Source organism: Diadema antillarum, unplaced genomic scaffold, assembly GCF_040938485.1.
Source record: "Diadema antillarum isolate AM-2024a unplaced genomic scaffold, OU_Dant_1.0 scf00000134, whole genome shotgun sequence".
Taxonomy (NCBI): Eukaryota; Metazoa; Echinodermata; class Echinoidea; order Diadematoida; family Diadematidae; genus Diadema; species Diadema antillarum.
In genome coordinates, this window is record NW_027271023.1 from 4156317 (window position 1) to 4167500 (window position 11184).

At 41.3% G+C, this 11184-nt stretch overlaps 1 protein-coding gene across 1 annotated transcript in view; it reads left to right on the forward strand.

Moving 5' to 3' along the window:
- Positions 1-145: 145 nt before the first annotated feature.
- The window catches only part of LOC139720907 (uncharacterized), an 11628-nt gene continuing 589 nt past the window's right edge, over positions 146-11184 (forward strand). The window contains exons 1-7 of the mRNA XM_071632233.1: positions 146-399; positions 987-1143; positions 2596-2737; positions 3984-4129; positions 7267-7430; positions 8338-8428; positions 9535-11184. The exon at positions 9535-11184 is cut by the window's right edge and continues 589 nt beyond it. Of these exons, the coding sequence (XP_071488334.1) occupies positions 157-399; positions 987-1143; positions 2596-2737; positions 3984-4129; positions 7267-7430; positions 8338-8428; positions 9535-9914 (1323 nt within the window). The 5' untranslated portion in view covers positions 146-156 and the 3' untranslated portion in view covers positions 9915-11184. The remainder of the gene's footprint in view (positions 400-986; positions 1144-2595; positions 2738-3983; positions 4130-7266; positions 7431-8337; positions 8429-9534) is intronic.

Here is an 11184-nt window from a genome sequence, read left to right on the forward strand (position 1 = left end):
CTGCAGTAACATTTGAAGCTCTGAAACGAGTGTGATGCTGTATATACTGAGAAAGAAAAAGAAAATAGAAAGAAAGGTCGGCATGGAAAATGTGAACATGTAGTATGTATGATTGTCATCTTCCATTCAGCCACTGAGATGAAAAGGTCAGCCAGTATGCAGGAGAGTGATTCCACACTACAGCGGCAGCGCGGCAATCAGTACTACAGGACCGCCACTCAAAACGTCGGGATAACTGTGCGCACTTACCGATTCGAGGCAGCCCTCGCTTGCTACCACAATGCACTCACTTACAGCACAAACGGAGAGGAAGAAGCGTCGGCCTTGAAGAACATTGCCATGGCGTCGTGGAAGATTGCGAGCCTTCACACCGAGCGTGAACCTCCTCGTGATCACCTGGTAAGGAAAGACATTGGAACAGGGAAAGTGTTTGTCTGTTTGTTGTTGGCGTGGTTTTTGTCTTTGGTTTTGGTTTTGGTTTTGTTGTTCGTTTGCTTGCTTGTTTGCTTGTTTGTTTGTTTGTTTGTTTGTTTGTTTGTTTGTTTGTTTAAGTTTGTTTGTTTTCTGTACTCAAATCAGCTAAAATAGTTGGTACTGGGATACGTAAAGCATAGTGTATATTCAATGAATTTGTCTATTAGGAAAATGTGTAAACTTTATGTGCATGGGCCTATATGCATGTATTCATACACCCTTTCAGCTTGCGCATGTCGACTAAACTAAGAAACTTGCTTGATATAAACAAAATCGATGACAAATTACAAGTGTGTGCAGTCGGCCATAGATGTAAGGCCAATACACATAATGACATGTTCATGCTAATAACGTATAATGCAATATAAGTTTACGCATGAAAATGCATGATGTCCCTGCAAGGAAGTTGACTGACCGAGCTTCAAGGAATCATCCACCCAGTTATCAGTTTTGTCGTTAATTTATTTATTTGTTTGTATGTTTGTTTGTTTTTTCTTTCCTTGTGAACGCAGGTCATCCGAAGTCGATTCAAGGAGGCCCTGAAATCCCTGTGCCTTGCCTACCAGAAACGGTTCTGGAAGAATGACCAGTGGGGTGTACAGGTGGAGGAGTCCAGGGAGCAGTGTTTTAAAGAAAGCGCTGACTGGCTAGCCACCCTGGACATGAAAGGTAATAGGACAACAACATGTTATTGCGAGATTGTTTCTTTTTTTTAAATAGGTACTTTGGATCATTGATAAAGATGCGGTTTATTCGCCCAAACTTTGAAATATCACGGGAACTATATACCATAACATTCTCCAATCATAAGAGAAAGGAGGAAACGTTTGAATTGACAGTGAATTTGCTATTAATGTCCTCTTTTAGGGGCAGTTACGTTTTTGCAGATTCTGACAAATATCGGGTACATTATTCAGACCCTCACAATTGACGTTGCACGTGGGAAGATATTGACGGTAGTGACACCCTTTCAAGTGAGCATTATGATAATGTTTGCTTAAAATTTCAATTTTGTTTTAAGATTATGTTCAGATGATTGGCACCAGACTAACATATTGTTGAATGAGAGACGAAACCACCAGGTTGCAATGAAGTATATGAATATGCAAAACAACCTTCGTAAAAACCTTGCCAGAAAAAAAGAAAATGAATAAAAAAATACATTCTAAGTAGTGGATATCATTACTGTTCCAAAGTGATTTCCAGAGAACACCACATTTAAAGGGGATGGCTAGTAACCGATCAGTGGGAATCAGTGGGAATGCTGAGGGATGATTGTTCCAATCCTTGTGGGATTCATTTAAGAGTACATTTTATTATCTACTCTTGTGTGAAACTTATTTGCTTCAGAACGGTCTCATATTCAAGTAATGTGCAGATGAATGCCCCGTCACTGACCAGGCACGCTAACCTGGAAATATTAAACTGCACATTACTTGAATATGAGACCATTCTGAAGCAAATCATTTTCACACAACAATAGATATATAATGTACTCTTAAATGAATTTACAAGGATTGGAACAATCATCCTCCAGCATTCCCACTGATTCCCACAGATCAGTTACTAGCCATCCCCTTTAAGGTAGATTGTTGATAACGCGTTGGGCGAAGAGGAATTGAGAAATACGTTTCGTTGGTTGAAAGAGGAAGAACTAGAGGTTGACAAGGGGGTATGCAAGCTCAAATATGATGTTGAATCAAGATAAACGCTTCCTATTTCCCTGTGTCCTTAAAAAAAGGAGAGATTGAAAAACACGATAAAATTCTTTGCTGAGAAGCCATACACAATAAAACTTTCAAAATTTCGTCGATGATGAGGCAGTTTTACTGATTTGAACCCATGTTCAAAATGGACTTACTATGTACATCAGTTTAAAAGAACACAACTTTGATGTAAGGCAATTTGTCAATCAGTAGCTTCAGCCTTTTGCTTTTGTTCCAGTGGTTTCCGAAGGTTCCACGAAAACCTTCAAACACTTCATTGCCGATAGAATCAGATGATTTTGACGGCAGGAAGGAAAAGTGGGTAAAGGAAAGGGAATTATGGAAAATGTTCTCAGCCGCAACAAAGTGACGATCAAGACATGAATGCTTAATTCGATTCCCCGCATATATGCAGAACGCATCGCCGGATTTAGCGACTTCCTTGGCTGCCTGACCGATTCCGTTTTCGCTGCACAGAAATATGTGGATTATAGCACGCTCTTGTTCCACGAAGGTGTGCAGGCATGGCAGAAGGGCGACTTCAAAGAGTGCTTGAGGTAAGAGTATTCAACGCTCATCGGTAATTTATGCTACAGCTTTTCCCCTCTCCACCTCACCTTACCTTGCAGACATTTTAAAAGGTTTTTAGCTTAAAAAATATTATCTGCATCTTACCACATGCTAACGATATCTTTAATGATATACCTGACATATTTAAAATGATTGTCATGTGCTTTACGTCTACGACACAGCTGGCTGTCGTATGGTGAATACTAGATATTTGTTCGCGCTCTGTTTCTGTTTATTCATTCATTTGAAACTAATCGCACAGATCAATTAGCAACATATATTTTTCCAGAGTTGAGTTGCCACGGATTGATTAATGTTGAAGTATCGATATATTCCATTGTCAACTGATCTCGCCTGGAAGGAACATCGTCAGGCTACGACTTCGACTTAACCCTAACTAGGCCGGGGGGGGGGGGGGGGGGGCCTCCGAGGGCCCCCCCCCCCCTCGACGTTCCGCGCGATGTATCGCAATCGCAAAAAGCTATCGCCGCGACGTTTCATGACTTTTTTCTTTCAAGTCTCCCGCATCTTTTGACACCAAATTTGCGACACCCGGGCGCGCGGTTCCGAAGTTACGCATAAATATGTACATGCATGTCAGACCAAAAATTGCTCAAAAACGTTAATATGTGTACAATTTCAATGCAAACTGTGCTTACTGGCAAATTTCATAAAAGCATGAATATTTTGGTGTTTTATTGATTAAAATCAATGAATAACATATTTTCTTGTTCGGAGCGATGTCGCGGACAAATTTCATCGAAAAAACAATGACAAACATAAAGTCGAAAAAAAAAGAAATACATGAAAAATTCAAAAAAACAATAAGATACTTAAGAATTTTTTCTGATATCACAATTTTTTTTATTTACATTTGCTAAGGACACTAAAAAGATTATTTACACAAAAAATGTGCCTGTTTTGAGCTTTTTTGTGATTTATACCAAATAGTCTGATTTTATGCATCATCATGCATAAATTAGCATAATTTAGCATAAATGATGATTTTTTTTGAAAAATTAACTTCATGATATTTTAGATTACATCATAGGCAATGTGTGTGCCAATTTTCGACGTGATCGCACGGTCGACGGCCGAGATCTGGAGGGGAGCCCCCCCCCCCCCCCCCCCCGGCTCTATCAACTACCTAAATAGCCCGGCCTAGTTAGGGTTAAAGCTTTCTTCTCCTTCTCTCTCTATATATATTCCATTCGGAATCTCCTCTTACGCAAGATTCATGATGGAGTGCAACTTTCCGATGAACGAGGCAGAGCGGATGTGCCAGGAAGATCCCCATATTGCCAACGAGATAGATGTCCTCAGGGAGGATGTTTACTTGCACACGTGCTTGGCCGAATCCAGCCAGGCAAGAGCATCAGGTAAGCTACTGAATGTGCGCACAATTTCCCCACTGCACCTCTGGTACAGGTAACTGTAGGAGTACAACGAAGCACGCAGTTGTACGCATTTCTTGCTCTTCCTTTCATATCTGGCAAGCCTGGTATGCGATGTTTACACCATGTTCCCGGCGACCATGTAGGGCAATCACGTTTCAGACCGCCATGGGCAAACGAGATGGCCGTGAGACAACGCGGGGGGATGGGATAGGCAAACGTGACAGGCCGTGGATGCCGGGTCAGACTTCTATACTATCAAAAAATTGCCACCATAGTCAGGGTGCTGATGAGAAACCTAGTATAGGCCGTAAGAAAAAGGGGTAAACGCAACAAACCTGACAGCACGCAGTAGGCCGAAACGAAGCTTGGGCGGTCCATAGTGGAACGCGACGGGAAATATATGAAGTCCAGCCTGACCAGCCCGATTGTTACATGTTCGCTAAAGCGAGGACTGGAACGAACAAGGCTAGAATACGGATGGGAAACAGGGAGAATATCCCTCCACGGCGCACTACGTTTCTGGCAAACGGGGCTACCGTGGTCGCCGGCAAAAAGGTGGACGTAGTATACGACTTTTCTGCCCACTTTGATGAATTTGTAAAAGTTGAGGACATTGATCAGCATCGAATAGACACCATTCACTGCAAGAAAAATCGGCCCATATAGTTGGGTTACAGTTGCGAAATTGAACCTATTTTATTTAGTGTGTTCAGTGAACTACATTCGTATCAACGTGCAACACGTGTACAATCTTGGTAATGGAAACAACAAAATTAAGAAAATTTGTCTTTCCTACGTGCCCCCTCCCCCTCAGACCCCCCCCCCCCCCCGTTACTAGTAATCGTTCGAAACGTTGTGTCTCATTGCTAAATGTTGGCTTTTTCACCAGACATCCCGACATTTCGACACCCCGCAGCATTGGGCAATATTCTGGCAGGCTATTGCACTACATGTATTACACTGGCGAAGCAATGATGTGTACTGCTTTTTGGGACTGCTATGTGTTCCGTACGATGTTACGTGCGCTGTGATAGTGCAGGGAGTTGATGGATTATTCGCACGCAAGAGACGTGAATTGCACTCCGTGGTGGTTGGGAGGATAAGTGTCTTTTGTTGTTGAAGTTCAGTCGAGAGTGTTGGAACTTCAGTCTGTGAATGCATAGTATCAGCCTTTGACCAAAATTTAATGTTTTGGTTAGATGACTAGGTATGGTTAGATATTTGGATTGTTTGTCAGATGTGAATGGAAGGAGAATGGTTTAGCAATGGAATGTGTGTCCAGTGGAAACGCGGTACTGTATCTTGTTATCATTAGTGGGGTCTGGATGAAAGTGTGGTGATGATTACAGAGGCATTGTTGAAGTATTTGTCCCGAGGGATCTCAACCTCATAGCATGGACTCGGGATCCTGTATAAAATCTCTCCACAGGGCCGAGCCTATAACAGTTTATGGGACAGGGACATCGATTCATTTTGAAGATTGAGGGGGGGGGGGGGGGGGGAGGCATTTTGGATGACAGTTAATTGTGTCCTAAAATCGGCTGACAAGGAAAACGAATAAAGGGATTAACATTTTTCTAGTGCCATTTCCGCGCTTAACCGGCTGACAAGCAAGAAAAAAAAAATGTATAGGGCAGTTAAGCAATATCCGATACGTGATTCGAGCTATTCCGAGGTATTACTCTCCACAAAATTAATATGATAGTTCTTTTCGTAGGAGCTCACTATGTTTCCTGTCGGTTGGTTTGTCTTTAGTCCTCTCAAAGAAGTCATTGTCATACAAACAAGGGCTTACCATGATCATAATTATGGCACTTTGTCCTGATTACAAGTACTGTCCCGGTAGCTTCCAGACCGTTGTTGTTTTTGGCGTTATTATCATTTTTACTCATTGGAAAACCAACCTTCTATCACCGACCCAATTACATTTTCTGGCTTAGTCATCCTGTCTCCCTTTCGAGCAGAAAATTTAAATGATTACATTTTATTCTCTCTTTGTACATTGTACTGCCAACAGAAATCTTACAATTCTCGGGTGTCACGCCCTCATACGGCTTGTCGCATACACTAAATCACGGTTACGAGTAAAGAGAGTCCAGAAGCTAGACTATAATTATAGGGGCTAGCAAATCGCCTCTATCTGCGGGAATATCAGACTCTGTATAGTTTCGTCCCGACCCGTCCTTGGACAGCCTCTCTCTCTCTCTCTCTCTCTGTGGGTGCTACCGCGCCCTATACTCACATACCAAATTTTATTCAAATTACCCTGCCAAAATATTTCCTTTGCTTGCGCAGTCTCTTGGTATTTGGAAGACCACGCAAATTCCACTGCAAAAAGATCGGTGTTAGATTTAAGGGCTCGGTCACACAGCCCAAAAGTCGCGTAAACGCATGAATCACGCGTAAAATTTGGTTGTGCGTGCTTGATCGTCGAGAATTTTCGCTGATTTACTCGATGGAAATCACCCATGAATTGCGCAAGAACTACGGAAAGATCACGCAAAGATGACGAACAAACCACGCACTTTCAGCGCATAGGCACGCAAAGGCCCCAAATTGGGCGAATACGTGGTTGTGCGCAACGAGTGAGGTCCACGGAAAACCATTCATAATCTGTGCATTATCACTACACTGTATATGATTAACTGCGTATGAATCGCGCATGAACGTGGCGTATACTAACATTTTAGCGAACGATCACTGATATTCCATGCATATTTCGCGCATTGTCCACGTAAGAATTACGCAAACTACGCAAAAATTACGTAAAACAGCGCAATACTGGGTAAAACTCTTAACGCGAAGCCGAGTTTTGAGCTGCTCAAAACTCGGGATCGCGTAAAGCGCCGATCTGGCGCACATCGGCGGACAACTACGAAGGTTCCACGTCAGACACACTCATGAAATGCGCAAATCGCGCATGTATCGCGTAAGGCTCGAATTTCTTGCGTGATTCATGCGTTTACGCGACTTATGGGCTGTGTGACCAGGTCTTAACACCACGGGTTGTATCATTGGATCGGAGAGATACGCTATAAGTATCATCATTGGAGTCGTCAGTGTTGTTGTCATGACGACATTTGACATCTCTGTTGTCATGCCTGTAATACCTCTTCCAGGTGAGGCCTTGCTGAAGAAAGAGCTGGAGGATCAGGAAGAGCTGAACACAGACATGGTTTGGATCGTGGTGGACTTCTTCACAGAAGCCATCACGCTGTGCAGGGACAAAGACTTAGAACAAGAGGCCATCGCCTTAAGCCGCCTGGGCCGGGTTTATGGCAAGGTATACTCCCTCAATCCACACTTCAATTCTCTCAAGATATCATCCCTGTAGTGCAGATTTTACAGATTTAACCAAATCTGATGAACTTTAGAAGTTTGTGCCAATCTTGTATTTTCTCCAAGCTTGACTTTTATTTTTGCATAGTTTAATGTAACACGGAAGATTTTCTCTCCTGTAATGCAACCACCATAATAAAGAGAGAAAAAACAAATTGCACGGGAAAGAATTTGTAAATTGATGTGTTGTATGTTGAGTCAAGATGCCACATTTTGGCAGTATCAAGTATGTGTCGGTTATTCGGAAGGGCTAAAATTGCTGATGAGTAGGTATTTTGAAGAGATGGAACGCTGCATGATATGAATATGTCGCACATCTGGTAATTTATCTTTGCATTATTTTCCCAGATTCCAGTCACCAGGGGGGCGTTCCATCAACGAGTTCGTCGGAGTTTTCACCGACGAATTTGCTATCAGCCAATCAGACCAAGAATTTCATTAGCTTTTAACAGTTGTCAGTGTAAATCCTTGCGTCTGATTGGCTGATAGCAAATTCGTCGGTGAAAACCCCCGACGAACTCGTTAATGAAACGCCCCCCAGGTAACGACTGGTGACTTGAATGCAGAATAATTTTTGGCAATGCACTTTTAGCGTGTTGAGATCTTTATGGTGGTTTTTTTTTCCTCTCTCTCTCTCTTTCATCGACGTCTTTCCAATGATTGTGGGTGCCTGTAATATTATGAATCATACATGTCATTTTAAATTGTTTGTTTGTTTTTCACCTGTAGCGTAAATTGTGGCGTAAAAGGCAAAGAGGCGTGCCGTGTTTATTATCACAATTATGGCAACATAATTGCGCTAACCCGTCAAAACCCAAATGAACTTTTTGCATTTATACTTCCATTTCCAGGTTCTCAAGCTTTCTGTGAGAGGGAAGGACAATTACAAGAAGGCAATCGAACTTGCCCTGAGTATGACACCGAGGAACTTTCAGGAAGCCGGTAAGATGTCACGACTATCCCCGTCAATTCTTATAAGCCATGACCATTGAAGGAAGAGAGATGATGCAGTTCGTTTTTAGTTTAAGACCATGTGTGCGAGAAAAAAAAAATCGTAACCGCGTTGATGATGGAAAAATTTCTCTGTACTTTGTTCACAAAGAACTGTACAATTAGAACAACGCAATATTACTTTAACTTTTATTCCGTATATTATTTTGGATACGGTGTGTTTCAAATGTTGTGTTTCAAATGTTGCAGTTGCAACTGAATGTTTCATACTTTCAATTTTAAGAACAACGAAGTACTCGACATATTAGGGAGACAATTTCATTATTCTTGCAGAAGTGTACTTTTTTCATCTTTGGAAATATAAAGATTTCAACCAATATGCAATAGCGAGAAAGGAGGTAGGAAAAAGTTCATCGCTCAAAGTAGACATATAAATGCAGATATCATTATACGTTTCACTTTTCCGGCATTACTTTGACAAGAACGTTGTCACACACACACACGGGCGCACACATACACAGATATTTCATTATTTTATACCGACTGCGGCATACATGAGATGTTGAGCTGTACTTCATGAGACGTTGTATGGGGCGCATTGCTCTTGTTGTTCAGTGCGCGTAAAAACTCTAATTTTTACGAAAAATTTTCACAGCCCAGACATTTCTTTGTAAGAATTGGAAAAAAAAAATTTGTCCACGTGGTTGCAGTGCACTTACGTCTCTTTCATTCAAGGATATAAGAAACAGGTCATACAAACCCTTGGCATTTTTCCTCAATCCTAGGTATTCGAAGAAGTGTGTATACAAAATTTGTATGCCATTTGATAAGCAAGTATTTGATATGATAAATTTCTCGGCACTAAGCATCTATTTGTGAGAAAACGTCTCCCTAAAAACTTAAAACAGATGCATGATTTGTTCCTTTCACAGTATTGTAATTGTGAATTTATATTTTTCAAAATTTTCATGATTTTCACGTTTGATATTCCGCTGACGACCTGCTTCACAATTGATAACTATCAGCATGTTGTTACATTCTTTCGACGTCTCGATTCCGTTGTATTGGTAAGATGCTCAACATTATTTCTCTCTCAGATTGGTATAAGGAGTCCACTGCCTTCGTGGAGGAATACCAAAATCGTCTCAACAAGGATGAGCAGGAGAATAAGGAGAAGAAGGCGGCCCTTGATGAAATGGGGGATGATCTCAAAGAAATGAAGGACCTTAACAGCACCTCCAGCACAGAGGAGTTCGTCGAGGAACTCTACAAGAGGTGGCCACCGAAGGCACCAGGGGCTAAGTTCAAGAAGGATCTAACCAAAAAGAAGCTACTGATCAAAGCTATCAGCCACTACCATCCGGACAAAGTAAGCAAGGAGATCCACGGCAAGAAGTGGTACTTCTTCAGCGCGGAGATCACCAAGGTCCTGAACGAGAGGTACACCAGGGAAAAGTTCCCCGAGGACTATCAGTAGAGCTAATGCTAAACGGGTCGCGGACGACATTTTCGTGGGCACACACACACACACACACACACACACACACATGCACACTACAATGTACGCACGCAATGTGTAAGCAATATTACTGCCACGCCTTTTTTTTTTCTGTTTCAGCTTGAGTTGGATGTTCAGAGAGTTGCTGGTTTATTTCATTCCTGAAGCACACGATGCATTGTTCTTTCTTGAGGTAAATTCTCACCAGGCAATCATACGCTGGAAATAGTTTTAGAAATTCTTTGTCAAAGGTACCTTTGCAATTTAAGCTTCATTATGATTCTGAAGCTTTAGCAAGGTTGTGGTATGAATGTATTTTCTGCCGTTACAGTATTGTTCGTTCAAGAAATTAAACAGGTTCATTTACCAACGTGAATATGCTCACTGACTGATTTAGATTTTTTTTTTTTATGTTGAGAGGTAATAAGTATGAAGGTAATGTTTACATAGGTAATTCCAGTATTAAGTACTTGATGAACGACTGACCTAGAAGTCAACTGCCAGTAGTCTATAAATAAGTTAACGTGCATATTATCTCCTATTTTCTCTTCGTTTTGTTCTTCATTTTACTACACTGCAAGAAATAATTGAATTAGAGTCAGATGGCTTCTTCAACTACAATAGTGTACAATACCCGTGTTTATCTCGAAGGTTAATGCAGATAAATTCAGTAATCAAGTCCAATAATCAATGAGAAAACTACATTGATACTTATTGGTGGCTGAAGGTGTTTTCACTATTGAAATTCCGTCGATATAGTTGGCAGTTTTAGTCTTTTATTTTGTTGTTTTCGTTTCGTAGTCTTTTAGTTTCATCGGTATTTATAGACAGTTTCAGTCGGCGACTGCGTCATATCTGCCAGTGACCAATTGATGTTTTGGTTAAATTACAACGGGACCCTCCGCAATGATAAATTTAAGAATAGTGAATCAATCCAAATACAATTTCAGGGTACGAAACTATAACTCATTGCCCACATCTTAAAGAAAACGGTATTAACCCCATTCGATTTGCTTCAGTGGTCAAAGAGAAATTAGGAATTTTGTAGAGCATGTCAGGAATCTCTTCCCTCCAAGTTCTGTCTATTGTGTTCACACACAAGAGCATCCAAGTGCTTAACTTGGAAGAATCAGACTCATGACACGTTTTATAACAATCCACATTTCTCTGTGACCGCTTAACCAAATTGAATGGAGTTTTCTGCAAAATAGAGCTAATATGTTATATTTTAAGACCCTGAAGTACTTGT